This window comes from Chelonia mydas, chromosome 9 (genome assembly GCF_015237465.2).
Source record: "Chelonia mydas isolate rCheMyd1 chromosome 9, rCheMyd1.pri.v2, whole genome shotgun sequence".
Lineage (NCBI taxonomy): Eukaryota > Metazoa > Chordata > Testudines > Cheloniidae > Chelonia > Chelonia mydas.
Genome location: NC_057855.1, coordinates 2,760,128 through 2,785,520, shown reverse-complemented (window position 1 = coordinate 2,785,520; position 25,393 = coordinate 2,760,128). Strand labels below are relative to the sequence as shown.

The 25,393-nt window shown below is 49.0% G+C and overlaps 1 protein-coding gene across 2 annotated transcripts in view; it reads right to left on the bottom strand.

Moving 5' to 3' along the window:
- The window catches only part of FGF12 (fibroblast growth factor 12), a 276,273-nt gene that overhangs the window by 160,115 nt on the left and 90,765 nt on the right, over positions 1–25,393 (bottom strand). The window contains exon 1 of one of the 2 annotated variants that reach the window (XM_037909406.2): positions 9,929–10,031. The exons of the other annotated variant lie outside the window; for it this stretch is intronic. Within the exon in view, the coding sequence (XP_037765334.1) occupies positions 9,929–10,016 (88 nt within the window). The 5' untranslated portion in view covers positions 10,017–10,031. Of the gene's footprint in view, positions 1–9,928; positions 10,032–25,393 lie in introns of those variants that run through there. 2 annotated transcript variants of the gene reach the window in all.

Here is a 25,393-nt window from a genome sequence, read left to right as displayed (position 1 = left end):
AAACATGTTTTCATCAAAAAAGTTCGTGTTTGGGGGCTTTTTTTAAACACAAACACGAACCATTTTCAAAATAAAAAAAATTGTTTTAATCAATTTTTGCAGGGAAAAGAAATGATTTCCTAACCTACACGAGAGGGCTAAAGCCAAGGATTCGCCATGGAGGGGAATGCTCACCATGCCGGTGACCTATTGCAGGACTAATACGGCACAGGACTTATCTGCAGCATATGAATTGTGTGGTGTTAAGTTCCCAAACAGGTGTTTTCGGCAAGAGCCAGATATGCCAAATAGACATAATATTCATTCACAAAACCGCAGCATCCGGCTTTCTAAAAGAAAATATTGACAAGCTCCTCCCACCTCCCTGCATTTCTGTATTTATTTGCGGGGCTGCACAAGTCATTTTACTCCTTTAATTCCCCCTTTCTGACCTCAAAGAGCTAACAAAAAGTGAACACAGACGCTTATGTCACCCTAACCACAAAGGTCTTGTGAATGAACTGCAAACCAGTACGGATCTCAGCCAAGACACACTGGGATATGTGCCAAACAATCTAAGATTAAGATCAAGGTGTGTGCAGAGCTCATTTAATGACCAAAGGCTGCAGATATCAGGGATAAAGGGACCAGGTTCCATACAGAGCACATGGGGTTGCTGCTTTTTCATTTTAAAATAATAATGGCAAAGCCTTCATCACAAAGGCCTCCACAAACCCAGAGAGTGGGCAACACACAAAAGCACAGAGGAAAGCAAGCCCAACGTCTGTGTCCTGTCGAGAAAAGGGAAAATCCAGTATCACAGCTGCTGTGATTCATCACCCATTTACCAAGAGCACTGAGCACGGGAGCCGCCAATTTAGCCCAGCCCAAGTATTCAGAACTTTACCAAAGCAACTAATCAAATATTTACAAAACTCACACAGCAGTTACACAGAACAAGAAACCCGGAAGAACTCTGCTCTTAAAAGTAACAGTTCAGACCCTGAGCCCCACTGGTACCTGATGTAATGCAATTAGGGCAGATCTCAAGGCCATTTTTAACCACCAAGAAGCCTGGACTTAAAATGCTGGGGTAAAGAGCAGGCCACATTGACAGGGACAGGAGATGCAACTGAGCGGAGACCCATACACTGGCACACAGCTTGTATTTGGTACAGGTGGGATCACGCTGCGCAGTTCTTATCTGGCTCAAACCTCTACATGGTGCAGAGGGTTGGGGGTCCATCCCATCCCCAGGATATATTCTGTGTAAGGAATTCTCAGGAGGAAATGGGGGTGAAAATTGATTGAAACACAGAGATTTGAACCAAGCAGCGATGGCTTGAAGCCCGACGCTGTGTATCCTTCAGGATGCATCAATCTGTGTCAAGGAAATGTGACGTGTGGTGCTGTGGTTACGTATGCTGTGTCAATAGGGAACATGGTTGGTTCTTTGCATACATGAGAATAGGACATGTGGGTGGTTGTGTTTTCTCATTTCCTTTTGAATGCAGTGTCCAATCACAATACTTCAAGAGCCTATTATTCCCCTGAGTTTCCTAGGTCACTGTACCATAGATCTTCACTTCGTGCCTTATCCCAGTGATCACAGACAAGGAGGAAATCCAGTGGCTAAGGATGGATTGTTTGCCAGGGGGAGAAGACGGGAACTGACTGGAGTCTTTAATTGATCATTTCCAGACAGACATTCTAATTTTCTTTTGAAGAGGGAGAAGTTTTGTGAAGAGTGTGTCAGCGTTACGCGGGGAGTGGACTCTGACACACACATAAAACCTTCGCTCTTTTTTAAAATGAATTTTTTTGTTTAGGAATTTCCCGGGTTTTTTAATGAGCCTGGTATGTTTCAGTCAAGTTGCTGTGTGCTAAAGTAATAGGAAGGGATCCTAGATCAAAAGACCTGGGGAGACCAAACATGGCAGAGTTCCTCCTCCCAAAGACTTACTCAAGTCCAAGCTGGGTGGCAAGGAGGGTTAGACCTAGGTGGAAAATGGGGTTTGTGGAGGAGACTTTTATCCATACGGAAAACACACCACTTAGAGCATTTATGACTAGAAAATCTAACATTTGACATTTTTAATAAAAGTCACTCCCTTCCTCTGGCCCTGTATTCCTCCCCTGATGCCCCATCCTTCATTTCTCCCCCACCTCCCTGCATCCCTTCTCCACATCACCCATGTCATCTCCATCCCCTCTCTGTGCCCTATCCCTCTGTCTTAAAACACCCCATCCATGACTCTCTTTGATTCACCCATACCCTCGTGTCCATATCCACGTCCCTTCGGTGCTCCCCAATACCCACCTTCTCCTCTCCATGTCCCATTCTCCCATTATGTCCCCCCCAGAATTCCCTAATGCCTCCCCCAACCTCATACAATCAGATGAGCCCAAGTGGCAAGACCATCTACAATAGCGCTGATCACCCATAACAATTTTACATTCAACAACAAGCACTTTGTCCAAACTATAGGGACAGCCATGGGTACTAATGCGCCAACCTCTTCAGGGGCCAGCTTGAGGAAGAATTTCTGGACAAATGCACCACAAAACCAATGATATACCTGATGAACATGGATGACATTTTCACCCTCTGGACAGACGGCTTAAACTCCCTCATAGAGAGCCCACAACCTCAAAACCACCACCTGTCCATCAAACTCTCTCTAGAATATTCCTGCACCAGCATCAACTTCCTGGACACCATGATCAGCTTCAACAATGGAACCCCACAAACAACCATATACCAGAAACCCACAGATCCCTGTACCTACTTTCATAGAGGCCGTAACCACCCCAAACAAACCAAGGAATCTGTTATCTACAGCTGGGCACTCAGATACCATAGAATATGCTCTGAGGAGAAAGTCTAAGATACACACTTAGCACACTTAAAAACCAGCTTCACCAGACATGGACACACCACAAGAGAAGTGGATCATATCATCTAATGGGCCACCTGAATACCCTGAGAGAACCTGCTTCAATACAGGAAAAAAAACAGAACAACCTCTGACCACACACTCTTAGTTGTCAGCTACCACCCCACACTGGAACCCATTCAGAGTACCATTAAACAATTAAAAAATACACTTGATGGGGACCCCATCCCGAAAGAAATCTTTCCTGAACCTCCTCTTCTAGCCTTCAAACAATCCCCAATCTCATCATCAGAAGCAAGCTCTCTCTAGACCAGGGCACACCAACTCAAAGTGGCACCAGACCTGCCCAGACTGAAATACTGACAAACCTCGGATGCATAGGAACAACGAACACAGAGAGGCACCTCCAGCCTTCTGTGATCTTCAACGATCTGTAACGCTCAAGTGCTTTATGAGTAAAATGACTAGTTAAGAAGTTCCTCTGCTGAGCCTGTGTCCCTTTAGCTGCCATGCTGTCCCCAAGGGGTTAAATGAGGGAGCCCATGGCTGAGGTGCAGCTCCAAGGGAGCGTGTACAAAGTGCCTGGGGGGGCCTCAGGAAGGCTCAGGCACTGGTTTTAGGGGCTGGGGTGGTTGGCTGGAGATGGACCAGCAGCCTACATCCTAAGGAAGGGTGGCTGGCGATAGGTCTGAGCCCGGGAGTGTGCTCTGGCATCCCAGAGCTAGAGCCAGTGACTAGAACTTTACTCAGGCCCAGCGGGCTCAGAGGTAAGATTGAGAGCAGGTTTGGGGGCTTCTCGTGGCTCCAGGTGGGACTAACTGTAACAAGGGATTGCAGCCAGCAAGGGTTTCTCCGGTGAGTGACCTCAGTCATTAGCAAGTGTGAGGTAGCCACACGGTCCACTCTCAAAAACCTGGTGACAGTACGATGAGGTTCTGAGCCAGTTTGTAACAAGTTCCAGCTATGAATTTCTAGTTGTGTTCCAGAACTGGAAGGCAGACACTTCTAATCCTGGTTCTGACACGGAGTTGATGAATAACCTTGGTTAAGTCACTTTATCTCAATGTGTTTAAAATGGGGGAAATATTTCATGCCCCACTGTGGGATTAATTAGCTAGTGTCTGCTCAGCACTTTTCAAGATGCAAAGCCTTATAATCAGCATGAGAACTATTACTTACCGACTGATGCACCAGAGAAAGTTTTAAGGTTAAGTGGAAGCAAGGCTGGTTAATGTGCATTAAAGGAGGAAGAGGGGACTAAAAGGTGAACAATTAATTTTTTAAAGTGTCTTTTGAGAAAGAAAAAAGGACTGGTTCTTCTATTCTTTTCTCCAAACCAGACAGAGCCATGTAAAACAAATACAAGTATGGAGATAATCCAGAGATTGGATCCCGGAAGCGTTAACTGCTGAATTCTGGAAAACAAAACAATGATAAGGAGGACTTGTGGCACCTTAGAGACTAACCAATTTATTTGAGCATAAGCTTTCGTGAGCTACAGCTCACTTCATCGGATGCATCTGATGAAGTGAGCTGTAGCTCATGAAAGCTTATGCTCAAATAAATTGGTTAGTCTCTAAGGTGCCACAAGTACTCCTTTTCTTTTTGCGAATACAGACTAACACGGCTGCTACTCTGAAAACAATGATAATGACTCACACTGGGCCTGTGGGTGGCTCATCACAAAATTAGCAGCAGCTTCCATACTCCCAGCTGAGATTGGCTTTGCTGGGTTGTTTTCACAGATCTCCAGGACTGCAATTTAGCACATGCAAATAGACCCAGCAGCCAATCACAGCCACAATACCAGAAAGGCATACACATGCCGTTTAGAAAAATGCTTTGCCACACAAAACATGATTACCAGCTTCCACACTGTTTCGGGCTATGGGAAGAGAGGCTATTTTTATTATTAAACGTGACCCATCTCCTTTCCTCAAGGGGAAGAATCTATTCAAAGGCCTTTCAAGCAAACATCTCTTCATACAATTGAAAGCTTTGTGTACTATCATGGCATAAGCAACCTGATCTACTGTTTGGAGCCCACTGGACTTTTCATGATGCTTGTGCCATCTGGTTTTGTAGGTTCAGTGTCTTGAACTGACTGTTTGACCAGCATACAAGAAAATCTTCAGTTTTTGTAGGGAAAGGGGTCACACGTTTCAGTGGGCTAGAGACAATAGACAGGGTTTCAGGATTCTCTAAATCCAAGATTCAGAAAAGTATTTAGGAATGTGCGTAACTTTAAATGGGATTACTCACATGGTTAAGAGAGGTTTCAGGGTAGCAGCCGTGTTAGTCTGTATCCACAAAAAGAAAAGGAGGACTTGTGGCATCTTAGAGACTAACAAATTTATTTGAGCGTAAGCTTTCATAAGTAAGTAAGTGCTTTGCTGAATCGATGCCTAACTCCAGAAAAAACAAAATCAACCCACTGCCATCCAGTGGCCATGAACCAGCAAATCTATGCACCGCATTTAAATTGGTCACCTCCATAGTTAAATAAGAAAACAAGTGATAAGAGGGGGTTTTTTAAGAGCCGGTTCCCTGTCAAACATATTTTAAAATTGCCGATTTTATATATACACTTATGAGGCTATATCAACCCTAGGAGCACTTCACTAGTATAGGAACACCAATATACTGCTCTAGTGTGGACACAGCTCTACCAGCAAAGCCAGACTCTACCAATATAGTAAAACCACACCCCCAGAAGTGGTGTCAGGGATACCGGTCAAAGTGAAGTTTTGCTGGTGTAGCTGTGTCTCCCCAAGGGCCTTCTGCCAGCACAGCTTGTTGATCAGGCATCATACCTCTTCTCATCCCAGCCTGGCAGAGCTACGCCAGAAGAATTATGCAGCATACAGCTGGCCCGAACCTGGGTTATTTTTCAAAGTCAGGATAAACAAAATCTGACCACAGCATTTTGTGTAGATCTGATTGTGAATCAGAGCTGCTCAGAAGGCAGGAGACATTTTTCATTACATCGTAAGTGAGAAGTTTTGGTCAACGTTTTCCAAGAAGCCCTGTCACTTATACCCCAGCACAGGTGCACGTGGCATTTAGAAAACAACAACAGGACAAGGTCCCTTCACTTCTCCGTCATCTAGGTTGGGGATTATTTTCCCTGGCAAACCCCATGAGAACTACAGATGGAAAGTTCTATAGAAAGAGACAGGTACAATTATTCCTTCAAAGAACAAGATATCTACAACCTCGATTCAAGCTGGTCAGAAAAATTCAGACTAAACATTTTTTTTCATCTGAATTTGCTGTTTCATTACAATTGAAATGTTTCACGTAGATGGTTCGATTTGACCAAGTTCCAGTGGTATCCTGCCTGCCAGGCAGGTATCAAAACACAGCAGGCTGCTGGGGAAGCAAGGCTGCCAGGTCATAGCTCTTCCAAAGCATGGGCTCAAGGAGATCTAGCAGACAGCTGAGGGTGGCCTTGGGTGGCTACTCTCTAGGGATGGCAGTGCTTAGTTTAACTGTGTGTTTTCAAATAATGCAAGGAGTCCAACCAACAGCAATGAGGAAGAAATTCCAATAATTTAGATAGCCAGTGGAAACAGACATGAGACGTTTTACACGCAGTATACGTTTTAACACCACTGAGCTACATGGCAGGGTTGTGCCAGAATCTGGAGATTACTGTCACTTTTATTAGCTGCCTCTCGCCCTATGTCAGGCCACAAAAATGCCTCATGATGGTCAATAGACTCAGAGTCAGAGGTCAGCAGGGATCATAATGATCATCTAGCCTGACCTCCTGTACAACACAGGCCACAGAACTGCCCCAAAATAATTCTTAAGAGTGTATTTTTTTAGAAAAACATCCAGTCTTGATTTTAAAATGATCGGGGTGGGGGAGAGAACCCACCACAACCCCAGGCAAATTGTTCCAGTGGTTAATTGCCCTCACTATTAAAAATGTACCCCTTATTTCCAGTCTCAGTTGGTCTAGCATCCACTTCCAGCCATTGGATCACGTTAGACCTTTTTCTGCTATATTCCAGAACCCATTACTAAATATTTTGCCAGGAGCTGGGAATGGGTGACAGGGGATGGATCACTTGATGATTCAGTTCTGTTCATTCCCTCTGAGGCACTGGGCATTGGCCACTGTTGGAAGACAGGATACTGGGCTAGCTGGACCTTTGGTCTGACCCAGCCTGGCCGCTCTTATGTTCTTATTTGTTCCCTATGCAGATACTTCTAGACTATAATCAATTCACCCCTTCACTTTTTCTTTGCTAAACTAAATAGGTTGAGCTCTTTGCGTCCATCACTATAAATCACGTTTTCCAATCCTTTATAACCATTCTCTGAACCTCTTCCACTTTATCAACATCTTTCTTGAATTTTGGACACCAGAACTGGACACCGCATTCCAGCCGTGGTTGCACAGAGCCAAATACAAAGGTAAAATAACCTCTCTACTCCTACTCAAGCTTCCCCTGTTGATGCCTCCCAGGATGGCATGAGCTCTTTTAGCCACAACATCACACCTGGAGCTTGTGTTCAGCTGATTATCTACCCCCTCCCCCCAAATCACTTGGTGATTCCCTGCTCTGTTCATCCCCTCTGAAGCACCTGGCATTGGCCATTGTTGGAACACAGGATACTGGGCTCGGTGGACCTTTGGTCTGACCCAGCATGGTCGTTTTTATGTTATAAATGCTTTGTGCTGTTATAACCCAGATATATTACAGCGAGATCGGACTATTTACACCCAGGCATTATTATTCCCTGTGCTGTCCTGACTTTCTGAATGACATGAAGTCGTTGTTTATTAGGACTATGAAGGAAACTCTAGCTTTGTGTACCACTCAGGTGAGAACCAGGCCTGGTGTTTCAAATCCAGCGACGATTGCCCCAGCATAGCTGATAATGACATGTATTGGAGTTTTCTCCTGACTAAAGGTAAGAATAGCCTCTGGAGTTCCCAGTCCAGTCCTCTATGTGACTCCCTGTGCCTGTCCTATTGTTATGAACCAATTACACTTACTGACTCAAGTTGGGAGTGACCAGGCATAAATAAGTGGCTCTGGCAATTAACAAGCTCTCTTGTTGTTTGGGCCAAAAGGGAACTTAAACTGACCTCAGCAACAAACTGTTCCCCAGTACAGGACTGTTTCAATGGGAAAATGAGCAGTATTTCTGTGGGAGGTGTGAATAATTTCTCTCCCGAGAGGTTGAGCTCTCACATAAGAAAACAAGTCACCTGTTACTAGGCCAACAAATGGCACCTGTCCTTCTGGGTATAACAAAAAAAGCCCCCTTCTGAATGTCTACTGCCTAACTATTACGGCGATCCTCCGGTTAGGTAAATGTTGGTATGGGAACACGGACCCAACCAAGTCTAAAGCAGTAGCCTTTGAGAGATGCCCATAACTAATAAAATTCTGCTTTGCACTTTTAGGCCTTTTGTTCATGGTGCTTTAGAAAGATTAAGTCTTACAACCCCCTGAGATATGGCAGGTCTTCTTATCCTCCTCACATTTTACAGCTGGCAAACTGAGGCACAGAGTGGTTAAGTGACTTCCCCAAAACCCCAGGAAAAGATAATGCAGAGCCTGAGAAAAACCACAACAGGTTCTGATACTCGGCCCCCTATTCAGGCAAACACATAGGCACATGCTTAACTTTAAGCATGGGCTTAAGCACATTCTTGCTTTGTGGTCTCAGTTTCTTGCTTCAACCCCTAGAAAACATGTCCCCCTCCATATAAAAGTTCAGAGCATAAAAATATATATATGGCCACTACAGGGTCAGAAACAGTGTTTGTGTGACAGATACAATGTTATCCAGATTTCAGCTGAAATATGTGCCACTATTACATTTCAAATAAAGATTTTAATAACCAGCTTTTGCTTTAGGAGATGTATTTGAAAAATGCCTTCCAGAAAAGTCTGCATTGTAATGAATAAAAAAGTGACTTGTTTGGGGTGTATTGTCTTTTGACCCACAGACCTGCCACCAAGAGTGTTAGGAGAAGTCACACACGTTTTTGAGACAAAAAAGTGGCTCTGGTTTAAAAGGTACAACATAGAGCTGTTAACAGACCCCGGGACACCAGAAATATTTATTTAAAAATACAATCCTGATTTTTATGGAAAGAGAGAAAATCTGTTCATTTTATTTTGATCCAACTGCTTCATAGAAAGAGCAGAATAGTAGGTTTTCGGAATGCAAGAAAGTCAACCACAGGGGCGGGGGAGAAAGAGTTTACCATTGATTTTAAAAAAACCTCTCTCACACACACACACACCCCCAAAAAACCCACGCCTGATTAACCACAACACCTTTGGAATAGTTCTCACTTTGTTCAAAGACTCTTCACCACGCACACTAAATCCACAACAAAATCAAAGTGGGCAGTTTGGTTATTTTACCTTAAACAACATCTTCCTCTCGGGGCACCTGGACAAACTAAGCTCATGAAGCTTTAACCGTAGATTCCCCAGGCCCTAGACAAAAGATTGACCCGATGGGGTCTTCGGATCAGGGCTTGGGCCAAGCGAGGTTCTGGGGCAGTGCACCTGTCAGCACCAAGGACAGAGCTCCCCCACGGGCGCGGATCCCCTTGCACAGTAAAGCGGGGCTGGCTCGGAGAAGGAGTTGGAAAAGCCACTCTCCAGCTCTTCGGCAGAAGACACTTTGCCAGCCACCTGTTCGGTGTCCCCTGTGCTCCCAACCAGCCACCAGCCGCTGAGACGCAGCCCGAGTGGCACCCCCATCCCGCCCGCAGGGCGCACAGGGGGAGCGCCCGAGTGGCACCCCCATCCCGCCCGCAGGGCGCACAGGGGGAGCGCCCGGGTGGCACCCCCATCCCGCCCGCAGGGCGCACAGGGGGAGCGCCCGGGAGCCGGGCTAGGCGGGGTCGCTGTGCGCGGCCGGCTGCAGAGCGCTGCCTTCCAGACGCAAGGGGGGAAAGTCCGGTAAGGAAGGGGCTGGCGCACCCCCTCCCCGGGCCGGGCTAGCAGAGAGGAGGGCTCGGGGAGGCGGGGGGCAGGGACTCTAGCCCCCCAGGGAAGGGAAATCCCCACCTGGGCTGTTGCTGGATCTCAGGCGCCTTCCGCAGAGACACTGCAGCATGTGCGAGCCTTTCTTCAGGAGAAGCCCCGGAATCTTCATGGGCGTCCCCGGGCCGCGGCGCCTCCCTGCGGTGCGGGGAACCGCGACCCGCCACCAGCCGCTCGCAGCCCCGGGGGCGCGGGGAGCCGGGCGCACGGAGCCGGGGCGGAGAGCGGCGAGGGCTGCGCGCCCCCAGCAGCCGCCGCCGCTCCGAGCCCTCGGAATCGCTCCAGCGTGACTTGTTGGGACTTTTCAGGGGAGGGGCCGGGCTCTGGGAAGCACGTCAAGCCCCGGAGCCCATGGGCCCTGCCCCCTGCCGGGAGCGCCACTGGGGGGGAACAACCGCTCCCAGGCCCGGGCTGCCGATCCCACCCCGCCGGGAGCAGAGACTCCGGCTCCCCGGCGGCGGAGCACCCCGGGACCAGCCCCGGGCGGAGATAACGCCCCGGGCCCGGCCCGGCGGCAGGAGAAGGCGCGGGGGGTTAGACCGAGGGAGCGGAGACTCCAGGGGAAGTGAGGTCGGACGGGACAGGGGGGGCGCAAGGCGGGGGGGGGGCACAGGACGGGACGGGGGGCGCAGGGCTGGACGGGGGGCGCGGGATGGGACGGGGCGAGTGGGGCGCAGGGCGGGACAGGCGCCACGGGCTGGCCGAGCAGCGCGCTGGGGAGTTGCCCAGCGCTGAATTGCTCCTGCCCCCGGAGGTGTGAAGCCCCCATTGCACATGGGCCCCTGGCTGGGGACTTGGGGCACGCGGGGCAGGGGGGAGGGAAGGCAGGAGGGCGCCTCACTGGCGATGGGACAGGGCCGCTTCGGAGAGTTGCTGGTTAATGCAAAAGGAGCCTCTAGCTGTCAGATTTCTCCAGCCCGGGGCGTTTCCCCAGAAAGTGCCCAGGGGCTGGATGGGACAGTCAGCCAGGATCGCCCCTTACACCCGTCCCCCAGAACAAGCCCCTGTGCCCTGCCCCTGCCCGCACATTTCACGGTGACCATTACACAGGGCTGCCGCCCTGGACTCCACTGACAAGCGACAGCCAGTGCCCCGAACACCATTGCAAACAGTCTGAATGTCACGGCTCCGAGAGCTGCGGGCCAAGGGGGTTTGGGCCTCAACTCTTACTCGCTGGTAGGTGCCTTGGCGTGTGGCCTCTGCTGTGGGCTAGTGTTTATCTTGCCTGGTTGAACCTTTGAAGATGATGTTCCCATTGTCTGGGGGCACCAGCACCTGGTTAGTTGGGTCCGAGCTGAACCCCGGCACACACACACACAGTTGGGGGCTCAGCCCGACGTGCTCGGGTCCTAGTGAATGGACTCCCAGGGGGGACTCAGAAACAGGTGTGGCCTATGGCCCACCAGTGGGGAGCTCTGCTTTAAAGCTCTCAATGACCCATGGCCATGGGACCTTGGCTTTGCAGTTCCTGTAGCCCAGCAGTTCTTAAACTATGGGTCAGGAGCCCAAAGTGGGTCACAACCCTGTTGTAATGGGGTTGCCAGGGCTGGTGTTAGACTTGCTGGGGCCGAAGCCCGAGCCCCACCACCTGGTCGAAGCTGAAGCCCAAGGTCTTCAATGCTGGGCAGCAGGGTTCAGGTTACAGGCCCCTGCCCGGGGCGAAGCCCTGGGGCTTCGACTTTGGCCTGCCCACCCGCGGCAGCGGGGCTCGGGCTTTGCTTGGGCGGGCTCTGGCTTCGGTCCCCCTTCCTAGGATCATGTAGTAATTTTTGTTGTCAGAAGGGGGTTGCAGTGCAAGGAAGCTTGAGAACCACTGCCTAGCCCCATGCGGTGCTGGTCTACATCACCAGTTCCTCCTCCCCGTCTGCTCTGTACACTCACCCTGGCCTGCCAAGGTTTACAGGCAGGAGTTATTCCTCCCAGGCAGACACACCCTGGGGTAGCAGTACTAAACAGGGCCACTGGAGGGCTTTTCAGTTTCTATTTCACAGCAGCAACAGAACCCAGGTGCACCTCTGGTCTTGGGGGATTAAGGTGATGAACTTGGTCCAATTAAAGCAACAGGTACAAGCTGGTGGAAGAAGTGTGTCTCCTGGGCGGAAAAACCCTGTCCCCTATTAATATACATGCCTACCACACTCGCTCTAGGCTGCAGTGCTTCAGAAGAGGGTGTCAGATTATTTACACAGGGAATCATTCAGAGACCAATTGGTTTAGAAGGCTACTCCTTTGCACTTATACAGACAAAATGATTCGTCAGGGTTTTCATCAATTGTTTTTGGAAGCCCTACAAAAGTTAGTTGTCACCTTAGGGCTGTTGTCCAGGTCAAAGCTAGCACCAGCTCTCTTTGCGGGGGTGAATTCCACACTCAGGGCAGGAGAGCTACCATGCTGTATGAAAAGCACTATTAAGAAAGTTGCCTTTGATTCAAGAAAGTGCCCAGAATGGAAAAATCCCTCACCTAGAGATCAGCCTGGAAACCTCTCCATAGGAAGTAAAACTCCTAATATGAAGCACCCTGAAATGGAGCCTTTCATCAGAGTGGACCGTACAGCAATGCAGTGCAATGAAATGCAGCCAGGCCCCGGGGCAGTTTTCTGCAGCGCTGGAGCCGATGGCAGTGATGTACAGGCCCCATATTGACCCAGTGCACAGAGTGAATTTCAATGCTCACTGCTCTGAGTTGCTTGCCTACCTAGTCCCTGCCCCTCAAACCATCACCTCTCCCTGCTTTCGTTGGAGTCTGCAAACCTCCCACTGCTCTCGGCTGTGTGTGACCATCCGCCGTGGTGCAGTATTGATAGAGGGCTTCCAGGGGATGTAATAGGAGTGTAGGCTTTGTGCTGCCACTGTGCATGGGGTGAATTTCTCCCCAAGAGTTCAAGGGGGATTCAGAGTTTTCACTGTAACAATGAGAGAGGATGCCTCTAAACCCAGCTGTAAAGAATGAGGCAGAGCCAGCCTCAGGTGACAAGTTACGGGCTCTATGGGCCAGGAGTAGGGAGAAAGGATGGAACCAGTGGTCAGGTGGTAACCTGGGATGTAGGTAACCAGCGTTCGAGCCTCTGTTCTGCCACACGCTTCCTGCGTGACCTTGGGCAACTCTCTCTAGGACTCCATTCTCCATCTATACAACAGGCAGATAGCACTGCCCTCCCTCACCGGGGTGCTGTGATAATATCTATATTACAGATGGGGTGCTTGGATACTCTGCTTGGATACCTAGCACACAAGTAGAGCATGGCTGTCTAGTACTGCAGCTGGTCAGGAACTTTTCCAAAAAACAAAACAGACTTTTAATGGAATTTTGATTGGGCCGGGGGTGGGGAGGGAAAGAATTGTATAGCCTGGTGGCTAGGGCATCCATGGGGCGGGGGAGACCCAGGGACCAGTCCCTTGCTCCATTGACTATTTAAATTATTTATCTAAAGTGGAACAGCTTTAAAACAGGAGAGACTGAGGGAAACCCCCATCACACTATCCTATAGCCTTCTGGTTAGGGCATGCTCCTGAGAGGCAGGAGACCCCTGTTCAATTCCTCTCTCCCGCTGGGTCTCCCACATTCTGGGTGAATGCTCAAAAGTTGTAAAGGGAGCCATTCCTCCCCACTTCCTCCTCTTGCGAGAATGGCCACCCAAGCTGCCTGGCCCCAGGAGAGGGTTTCTGTTCCTGGATTGCTAACAGAGCTAAGTGCCTCCCTGCAGCCCAGACTTGGCACCTATCTCCGAGAGAGGGGCGGGGCTTACCACACCTGCCTCTCATCGGCATCTCCCATTGGCTAGCTTAGGCAGCACCACACCTAGTGTGCTGGCTCTGTGGGCACCTGTCTCTCCCCATGCCTTGGAGAGGGAACCTACTTACCTAACTCGGGGGGGTTGGATCCCGTTGCTGTTCCAGTGAATTTGTAGGTGCCTAAAGAGGAGGTGTTGTGCCACTGAGCATTGCAATGCCTGAGTCACGCTGTGGATCCAGACCCTAGCTCAGGGCAGTTAAAATGAAAGCCAATCCTGACCATCAAACCAGCCATTAAACGCAGATGACAGCTGCATTTCTTATTTAGATCTTAAAAAGCATTTCAAATGCTTGCTCGGTAATTATAAACCGATCATTTAAAAATTGCAAAAAGAAGGGCCTGCTTATTTCTGTCAGCTAATTAATTACATTGTTGTAGCGCCTCAAACCTTACTGTGCAGCAAACGCTGCTCCCAGGGATTCGTTATTAATCACAAATCTTGTGCCCACAGTACTTATTGCCAGGGTACCCTCTGCTGAAAGTCACCACAGAGGGGATCATTAACTTCCACATTGAGTATTTATGACCCACCCATCCAGGTCATTCCAGCAAACTCCTTGGAAAAATCACCATGCCACAGAATAAACAGAATTGCCCCATATCCCAACTCCATCTCTCACCACAAGACCCTACACAAACCACCCTGCCCCCTCTCCCAGGACTATCACCTCAGTCTCCTTTAAATACCAGAGCAATGCCTGTTTCTCTATGCTTACCGAACATCGCCAGCAGATGGCAAACTGAGACTACTATTATTACACGAAGATATAATCACCTCATCCCCCTTCTCCCAAGTTAATCTTTCATCCACCTGCTACATCTGGTCATGAACCAAGACTGCAAGTCCTCTGCGAACGGGCAGGTACATTTTCCTACACCCAGGTACAGTACTTACCCCATGGAACCCCCAAAGTCTGATTGAGGCTATTGCCACATACACTGTAACAAACAACAGTAAAGATTCACTTCCACAAATGCTTCAGTAGCACACCTGGAATGTTAACAATTCTGGGCACTGGCAAATCAAGAAGAAGGGAGAGTTTCAAATCTAGACGCCCTCCTGCCACCAGCCCATTCAGAGTTATAAACGAGGGGGATCCATCCTTAGCGCTTCCACTGATCAACTGCAGCAGGTCACACCAGGAGGGAGGCAGTCCCCTGTCTACACTACAGAGCCTATACCAGCATAGCCCCAGCATAGCCCCGGAGTGTCGATGCAGCCTACACCAACAGAAGATGCTTTTCTATCAGTCCAGGAACATCAACTCCCTGAGCGACATTGGCTATGGGCTTGTCTACACAACGGAGACTTTATGAGCACAGCTACAGTACCGTAGCTAGGCCGGCATAACCCCATAGTGTAGACACAGCCTACAGAGATGGAAGGGGTTTATCCATCCGGGTAGGAACACCACCTCCCTGAATGACGGTAGCTACACTGACAGAAGCATTCTTCCAGTGACATAACCCCCAGAATAGATGCAGCTAAGTCAGCATAGCTGTGTCACTCAAAGGTATGGATTTTTCACCCCCGGACCAATTCAGCTATGCCAACATAATTGTTATGTGTAGACCAAGCCTTAGATACAGGGAGGAGAATGTGTTCCTACTAGTGAGGTTTGGATGGACATTAAAGGACCCTATATAAATTTGGGGAACATTTAATAATCAGGAGACTGTGAGAAACAGACTTATAAACAACTAGCAATTTAGGCCCCAGATCTAGGTTTGTTAGCACAATATACAAGTTCTGGGAAAACCCAGTAGAAATGGTTCCTTACATTAAAAATAAATAAAAAACTCTTGGTTAATTGGTGTATTTAGGTAATCTCCCTGCAGAGCTGGAAATTTAGCCAGAGCAGCATTCTGTATGTGCATGCAAAGGAGGAATCAAAACTAGTTTGGTCCGTTGTCCCTGAGAAAAAGGGAAGAGAGAAACCACTTTTAAATCTCTTTTGAATTCCTCATGTAGCAGATGCTATCATCCACATGAGTGACAAACTTTTAAAAGGTAGAGCTGGGATGGCAGGGGTTCTTGTTTTGTTTTACTTTGACAGAGTTGGACAAAGAGCCCAGAAATTATAAATGAACGTTCATTTGAATGCAAGAGGGAATTCTGACCCTGCCATATTTGTGAGTGGAGTGGAATTAGCGTGATGGGGGGAAATAACATTTTAAAAAATTCCAGGATATTCAAATACGTTCTTTGAGGACTATGTTTACAAATTATTCACGTAGGTCTTCTCAATAGTGTCCAGCTGAACTCGAGCTACAGGGCCTGATTTTGATCTTCAAAGCCGTGCTGCACTCTGGTTTCAACAGAATTAGTCCTGATTTACATCACAGGAAGGAGAACAGAATCAAGCCCACGGAGAAGAAACAATTGATGCATGTTGTCATTTGGCCATTTTAAAGGCTAGCTGTAGAAGATTGGCTAGGCACACACTCATTTCCTCTGTAGACAGATACAGCCTTGCTTCTGGCAGGGGTAAGCTATGAAACGGAGGCAGGAAAATGGCTAGAGGGAGGTCCTTTAGGAAGCATAGTGTGTTTTGCTCAGGGTTTGCAAAGCACCGAGCGCATTTTGGATGCAACCACAATGTAATCAATAAAGTAATAATTCAGTTCAATAAATCACTCAAAACAACACGTGAGCCAAGCATTAAAGCCCATGCCACTTTTGGAAAGATAACTGCAATTGTTTTTAAGGAGAAATGCAGTGAAATAGTCAAAGGATATTGATGGAGATGGTTACTCATTATAGGACAAAGATAGGGCAACTCAAGAAGAACTTTACTCCTTTGCAGAGGGCTTAGGTACAGTTAGGCTTAGGTATGGTTTCTGTGGACATAAGTCATGCATAAACCTTGCTCTGGCTCGCTGCATGGGAGCACCCACAACAGCCATGATCAAATCCCGCAGCTGGTCAAATCCCACTTGTAGGTGGAATGCCATTATTGAAAACACCCCTGAATAAGACTGTCAGGGTTCCCTCCCCACTCTGATCTCTGGGGTACAGATGTGGGGAGCCACATGAAAGATCCCCTAAGCTTAATTCTACCATCTGAGGTTAAAAACTTCCTCAAGGCACAAATTCTTCCTTGTCCTTGGATGGTATCATTGCCACCACCAAGTGGGTTAGACAAAGATTCAGGAAAAGGACCACTTGGAGTTCCTGTTTTCCCAAAATATCCCCCCAAGCCCTTCACCCCCTTTCCTGGGGAGGCTTAAGAATAATATACAACCAAACAGCTAAACAAGGTGAGCACAGATCAGACCCTTGGGTTTTTAGGACACTAAAACAATCAGATTCTTAAAAACAGAACTTTATTATGAAGAATAAAGTAAAAGACGCACCTCTGTAAAATCAGGATGGAAGGTAATTTTACAGGTAATAAGATTTAAAAACACAGAGGATTCCCCTCTAGGCAAAACTTCAAAGTTACAAAAAACAAACAAACCAGGAATAAACCTCCCTCTTAACATAGGGAAAATTCACAAACCAAACCAAAAGATAATCTAATGCATTTCCTTTCTTTACTTACAATCTTTGTAATCTAGATGCTTATTTCAGGTAGAGTTTTAGGAGATGGTTTTTCCTACCCTGGTCCCTCTCTGTCCAAGAGAGAATGACAAAAGACCACACAAACAAAACCTCTCCCCACAGATTTGAAAGGATCTTCTTCCCTTATTGGTCCTTTTGGTCAGGTGCCAACCAGGTTATTTGAGCTTCTTGACCCCTTACAGGTAAAGGAGGGATTTTATGCTACCCTTAGCTGTATGTTTATGACAAAGACAAAGGCTGCATATGCTGGAACACAAAAGCTTGCTAGGAAAGGCTCAGACACATCAGAAGAGAGTTGCAGGGAAGGAACTGTATTGTCATGTGTGTACAAGAAGGTTGGAGCAGAACAGGGAAGTGAACTCAGATCTCCTAAGTCCCAGTCCACTGTTTTAATCACAAGCTCAGCCTCCTCCTCATCACGAAGGAAGTGAATCCATCAAGCCTTTCCAAAGACAGGTGACATTAGTTCCACAAGAAACCCTACCATACAGAAACTACATGGCAGAATGTTCTGAAACATTGTAGTGCCCATCTTTAAAAAAGGGAAGGAGGAGGATCCTGGGAACTACAGGCCAGTCAGCCTCACCTCAGTCCCTGGAAAAATCAGGGAGCAGGTCCTCAAGGAATCAATTCTGAAGCATTTATAGGAGAGGAAAGTGATCAGGAACAGTCAGCATGGATTCACCAAGGGCAAGTCATGTCTGACTAATCTAATTGTCTTCTATGACGAGATAACTGGCTCTGTGGATGAAGGGAAAGCAGTGGACATGTTGTTCCTTAACTTACCAAAGCTTCTGACACAGTCTCCCACAGCATTTTTGCCAGCAAGTTAAAGAAGTATGGGCTGGATGAATGGACTATAAGGTGGATAGAAAGCTGGCTAGATTGTTGGGCTCAACGGGTAGTGATCAATGGCTCCATGTCTAGTTGGCAGCCAGTATCAAGTGGAGTGCCCCAAGGGTCGGTCCTGGGGCCGGTTTTGTTCAATATCTTCATTAATGATCTGGAGGATGGTGTGGATTGCACCCTCAGCAAGTTTGCAGATCACACTAAAGTGGGAGGAGAGGTAGATACGCTGGAGGGTAGGGATAGGATACAGAGGGACCTAGACAAATTAGAGGATTGGGCCAAAAGAAGTCTGATGAGGTTCAACAAGGACAAGTGCAGAGTCCTGCACTTCGGACGGAAGAATCCCATGCACCGCTACAGACTAGGGACCGAATGGCTAGGCAGCAGTTTTGCAGAAAAGGACCTAGGGGTTACAGTGGATGAGAAGCTGGATATGAGTCAACAGTGTGCCCTTGCTGCCAAGAAGGCCAATGGCATTTTGGGATGTATAAGTAGGAGCATTGCCAGCAGATCGAGGGACGTGATCGTTCCCCTCTATTCGACATTGGTGAGGCCTCATTTGGAGTACTGTGTCCAGTTTTGGGCCCCACACTACAAGAAGGATGTGGAAAAATTGGAAAGAGTCCAGCGGAGGGCAACAAAAATGATTAGGGGACTGGAACACATGACTTATGAGGAGAGGCTGAGGGAACTGGGATTGTTTAGTCTGTGGAAGAAAAGAATGAGGGGGGATTTGATAGCTGCTTTCAACCTGAAAGGGGGTTCCAAAGAGGATGGATCTAGAGTGTTCTCAGTGGTAGCAGATGACAGAACGAGGAGTAATGGTCTCAAGTTGCAATGGGGGAGGTCTAGGTTGGATGTTGGGAAAAACTTTTTCACTAGGAGGGTGGTGAAGCACTGGAATGGGTTACCTAGGGAGGTGGTAGAATCTCCTTCCTTAGAAGTTTTTAAGGTCGGGCTTGACAAAGCCCTGGCTGGGATGATTTAGTTGGGGATTGGTCCTGCTTTGAGCAGGGGGTGGGGCTAGATGATCTCCTGAGGTCCCTTTCAACCCTGATATTCTATGATTCTATGAAAGCACCTGGCAAGTTGTGGGGAGGGAGCTGCTCCCCATCTCCAGGAAAGACAGCAGCATGATATTACATACATCAAGCAGGAAAGACTCCTTCTTTAATTGCTTTAATCTGGTCAACATGCAAGACCACCACGTGTGTACAACTAATGGAAAACACTTTCAGCACTTGATTGAAAGACTGGCATAGAAAATCTCTCTTCAGCTCATCAAAGCGGATTTAGACAAGAAAGACGTACTACACCCTTGATCGTTTAATAGGTTTATCCTCAGACACATAAAAGGCTCACGGTAATAAGTATTTATTAGCAGCATTTCCAGACATTGAGAGGGAGCATCATATAATACATAAAGAAGGCTTTGTGTATCAAATGTCTTGCCTCTGAGTTAGAGAAAGGTGGGCGTGGCGTGGTTCAGGATTTTCAGAGCGTGGTAATACTACTGTAATCCCACAAACGCTGGAATTGGTAACAGACTGTCCAAGCAGATTCAGGTAGAGAGAGTTCTACCAGGCAAAGGTAATATGGCTCAAGCCCCATCGCTTCCACACTGGTGTTTTACTTTCAGGGCTGCCAATATTGTTCCTGGGTGATTAGTTCCCATTTCTTGATTTTCACTCTATCAGACAGCTTAAAAAACAGAGTCTGAGGATGGTAAGTGGCAAGACAGAGGGACCTGCTCATTGTATTCGAACTGACCTCCTGCATCTTGGTTGTCTCAGAGAACAGGCCTAGACATGCTCCAGCCAAGCAGAGAGTAGCCTGGCCATGCGAGTACATAGTGACGAGGCTGGTTCAGACTGGAAGATGGCCTGTCTCTTTGTTCTTAGCAGCAACACAGACACACCCAACCCTGTGCAAGTCACTTAAGCTCTCGCTAACACTGCTTCCCCTTCTGTGAAGTGGGTGACATTATTTGCCACATGCTTGGAGATCCTCAGATGAAAGGAACTCTGAAGTGCTGGAGAGCTCTCATTATGTATTATTGTTATAAGGAATCGGAATACTTCCCACCTCTGCCGTCTGCCAGCGATCGGACTGTTCCATTCAGCACAGCACATGGATTCTTATTCCTGTCCTCAGCGCGGGGCGGACTGCAAGGGTGTGCCATGGGGCAGGGTGCGTGATGTCGGTAACAGACCCACCCACGCAGCTGCATTCAGGGAAGCAGAAGGACTGCTCGAGTCTAGCATCACTGCACTAACAGAGCCTGCCCGCTGTGCCAGGTCCAGTAAACAAAGCAGGACAGGGCCAGCATGCCTGTGCCAAAGCAGGCCTCCCATTTGGCCAGTTAAGAGGGCAGGGCAGCACCTGGGGGCTATAAAGGACCAGGGCGAATCAGAGACAGGGAGAGGCCCAGCTGAGCAGACTGGCTTCGGTAGAAGGGCAGGTGAGAGCGGCCAAGGGGCTGTGGAAGGTCCGGGAAGGAAGCAGAAGGTGGTTCCTGGAGGACAGCTGAAGGCAAGAGAGCAGCAAAGGGGTTTGTCGGCTGGCAACCCCAGGCCAGGGCCAAAGGCAGCGGAGGGAGATGCCTGTTGGCTCCGAGAGCCGGAACACAGGGCCAGAGAGGAGCAGCAATGTGGCTGAGCCACTGACGTCTCCACCTCATGGGCCCAGGAGAACCATGAGAGAGTCAGGTGGAGTGAGCGGTGCGCCCCTGACAAGGATGCTCCCAGAGGAGAGACTCAGGGGGTCCTACTGGGAAGACGGGGCTGCACTCCATTTGGAAATGAGGGGTGGCTGTCCGAGTACTAGGTAGGGGAGGATGGCTCTGAGGGACGCCAGGGCAGCGTGTCATACGTACTGCTCTAGATTGTGCTGCGGCAATGCTGGTCTAGGCTTATGGGACTTGGTTACGGTTTATGGGCACAGGATTGCTGTAACCAATGAAGGCCGCAAGGGCTATATTTTTACTTGGGACTATTTTGAACTATTTCTGGGGACTCTGGAGGAGGGAAATTCAAGCAGGCTTGTCCCGCCGTGGCCCGCTGCAGGAGGGCACTGCCAGGTGGGAGTGCCTTATGACAGAGACAGGGAGAGACAGCACAGAGCATGGATGGGCTGCACTGAGGGGGCTTTAAGTCACTGTTGTGCCCACCTGATTCTGGTCTCTGCCAGGGCCCAAGACAGCCCCCGGTGTAACTTTGGCAGCCTGAGGGGCTGCTCTTAGCTACAGCAGGCTCCCTGGCACTGCCTATGGCTTGTGGCACAAGCTGGAATTGCCAAGGGGCATGTGTGCTATGGCCCCACCCCTTTACACCAAGGCTCCTGGGCCGGGGGACCACCGACAGCAGCCCAAGACAGCACCTGCTCCTGCAGGGAATTCTCTCCTAGTCCCTGGGGGGCTGTTCACAGCCAGCCTGCACCCCCCAAGAAGTGGGCAGAGTCACTCCCATGGACTCTGTTCACAGCCCTGGCCCCACTTTGCTCTGCACCAGCCAGCAACTCTGGGACAAGCTGAGCCCTGGCCACTAGACAGCAGGCTATTTCCTGGCAGGTGTTTGTCCAACCTGTTCGCGAAACCCTCCAGTGACGGGGATTCCACAACCTCCCTTGGAAGCCTGGTCCAAAGCTTAACTACCCTGAGAGTGAGAAAGTTCTTCCTAATATCTAACCTACATCTCCCTTGCTGATTCCATCTTGTCCTACCCTCAGTGAACACAGAACAATTGACCATCGTCCTCTTTATAGCTTCCCTTATCGTATTGGAAGACTTATCAGGTCCCCCCTCGGTCTGCTTTTCTCACGACTCAACATGCCCAGTCCTCTCAAGGTCAGGTTTTCTAAACCTTTTATCATTTCTGCTGCTCCTCTTTGGACTCTCTCCAATTTATCCCCATCTTACCTGAAGCATGCCCCCCAGAACAGGGCACAATAGTGCAGCTGAGCCCTCACCAGTGTCCAGTAGAGCGGGACAATTCCCTTCCATGACACTCCCACTAATACACCCCAGACTTATATTGGCATGTTTTGCAACAGCACCACATTGTTGACTCATTTTCAATTTGTGATCCACTGTATCCTCCAGACCACCAGGCCAATGGGAGCTGCTCCAGGCCAAAACAGCAAAACAGCCAAAACAGATCGAGAGCTGAGTTTACCCAGCAGCCCTCTCCGCCGTTTCATCCCAGAGCTGAATGTCCCCAAATACTGGGGCGTTCCAAGCCTAGATCCACATATTGAATCTAAACCCCCCTCCAGAACAAAGGAAAACTCCTTCCCTTTTACCCTTGCCTCCCCAGTTCTTTTAAACTTGGGTAGGTGCAGGGAGGGGGCATGCTCTGCTACAGGATTTGTCCCCATTTGTGCGTGTGTGTGTGTGTGTGCCATTCCCCTCCCCACCCCTACACAAAACAAAACAATCTCTGCAATTAAACCTGCTCCTCCCCAGGGAGGCTTCCCTCAATTCTGCCTCTGTCTCCCCTTTCCAAGAGAAGAATCTGGGGCTCAGTCTGACCCTCTTTAGAAATTAAATTAACTCCACTTGATCCTTGCTGCATCTCTCTGCCAAGAGTGGAGCTTGTCACTGGCTGGGAAGCAGACTGGAGCTCCAGTTTTACAGCGGGGGATGGCCCCTCCCAGAGGGATTTATGCAAACTAGGGGGTGGAGTTAGTACAAGTGCAGCTCCAGACACACTACAAGGACCCTGCGTGGGTGGGTGTGTCTGTCTCACATTATATCGTCTTTCCTCCTCCCCTGCCTCCTAATAGTAGTTATCGCTGTCGTGTTTTTCATTCACATTCAGGCCCTCATGAAACCCTAGTTTATACAGGATTGCTGAGCGGTGTATCAAAGACAACTCTGTCTTTATTTACTACAGCTCTTGCCTAGCACAGAACCCTACCTAGAGAAACAAGCCCATCTTGGCAGAGGATGGGTGGGAGGAGAAAGAGACTTTAAACAAAGGACCGGAGAGCTGGCAAAAGCCACCTGGCTGTGTCTTGGGAGTGCTGCCTCAAGGAACTACCCTGGCCCTGGGGTTACCACCAGCAGAAACTCAGAGAAAGGAGAAAAGTAGCTCCCAGGGGCAGAACATCAATCAGGCAGTGCCTCTACAAAATCCCTTGGAAGAGGATGCAAGCAACACCACTCAGCCCTCCATCTGCTTTAAAGCTGCAGGCCAGCATGTAATCACTAGCCTTTCATTGTGAGTAAGAAACAAGGAGCCACCTTCACCCTAACGCGAGCTGGTGCAAACTCCCGCAGAGCGGATGGACTCCTGGCACTCTGACCTTGCCCTGAGTTGTTTAGAAGGATATTACTTCCTTCCAGCGTTCACTGGACCCTGCACCAACCACTCTGCTCCTGTGTATCAAAGGGGGCCCATTAAATGGGAAGGAAAGTGGCTGGGACCCCAGATGCAGGTTTGTCTGTCTATCCCCTCCTGCAGAAGCTGTGACGTTTCCCAGAGAGCAGAGCTAGCAAGCCCACAGCTAGTGCGTCCCACAGTAAGATTTGCAGCGGCCGTCCATGGAAAGCAGAGCTGAATCAAGCTGGAATGGCATCTTATCAACTAAAGCATCTGGTAATGGGATTAAATTAAACACGGGTAAATTCTGGGAACAATTTGTTAACTAATCTCTGACAGAGCCTGTGGGATTCATGATCCCCAAGCGGTGGAAGCAAACACAGACTTCTTAGGGGTGAAGAAGTTACAGTGGAAATCCTGCATTGGTGCCTATACACTGGCAGCCCTAGTCACTAGCTGGGAAAAGACAATCTGCCACCCCCAGCTGAGTTTTCTGTCCCTTTCTCTGGGGCTCAGTTTATTGTCTTCACAAACAAGACAGATATGCACAAAGCAACACAAAGTCTGGCTGGGGTCCTCTGGCAGCTACGAGGCAGGGCCTCCAAAGGTCAGTCTGCCTGCCGGCAGCCTGCTCAGGTTACATGACACTTCTCTCCCAGTTTTCCCCCTTTATATTACCCAGCTGAGTGCATGGGCCAATCATGCTGTGCTGGTCAGCCCGTTCCCAGCCGCTGCCCCATGGGCTTGTCTCCACCCTGCTCCCCACAACCAGCCCAGGCTATGAAAGGGGCAGATCACCCTGGGAGAGCACCCCAGCGTTAGACTAGCTAACAGTTGGATAGCGCTTCCTTTTACAGGCTCTTCACCACTCTCCTCTTGGGCTTGGTTCTCCAGCCAGCTTTCTGCATGGGGGAAGACGGGTTTTTCCCCACACCTAATCTCTGTGATTCTAGGAAACCCTACAATTCCTTCCTTAGCTATAGTCTCACCAGGGGATATTTAAGGCAGGGTTCCTGCTGTGAGGGCTCACAGGTCTCATACCTGGGTCTATGGGTCCCCAGACCATCCTCAGACTGCAGCCATCACCTGGCCGCTTACTGGTACTAGCCTAGCATGTGGGCTGGTGGATCGTAGCTCACCATGGGCACCACCCACAAAGCTCCCAGTTGGAGAAGTCTGGCCCCTCCGATTGTCTCAGATTCATTATTTAAGCCAGGAGGCAGCACAAGAAGTTGTCAGAGCACCCCGGTCTGTGTTACTTGCAAGGCAAGATTATGGCTTCTCTTGGGGATGTTTATATTGAATCAGAGCAATAAGGGACCAACGCGTGTCTGACTTAGCCAACCTGTTATCCATCTGCAATGTTTGCACTCCACGTAGTGGACGCTGCTCTTTGTATTTCATATTTCAACTTCTCTTCTTTTTTATTTCCCGTTCCCAGGTTTCACAGCCCTTTAACGTCTCTCTCTCTCTCTGTCGTTTCCTTCCTCTGGATAAAGAATACATACTGAGGAGAGGAGTACCCCTTTCCCCACCAAAAAGCCATGGAGGGAACAGCTAGGTTAACTGTTTGTTGGATGGTCTGGTTTCCTTCACATTATCTGATACGCCTGCAGTCCTCCTTGCTGCTCTCCTCTGTTATTTAGTATCGCAACAATCGGGGATCAATCACAACTCTACAGCTATCGCTGTGCTGCATGCTCCAGGGTTGCTCAGGAATCACCCTGGAGGGAATTTAACCCTCCAGGATTGTACCTCTCCTACGGACAGAGGACTTCCATCTCCATGCCTGTCAAGAGACCACCTTTCCACAACACCAAGGGCTGCATCTGGTGAGCGGTTGAGCACCTCTGCTGAGCTGCCAAATGACTGCGGCTCACCCAGTGACACTCTGGAGTTGCCTGGCACCCTGCATGATCAGGCAGTCTATTCACCGAAAAACGTATTAGTGCAAAACCCC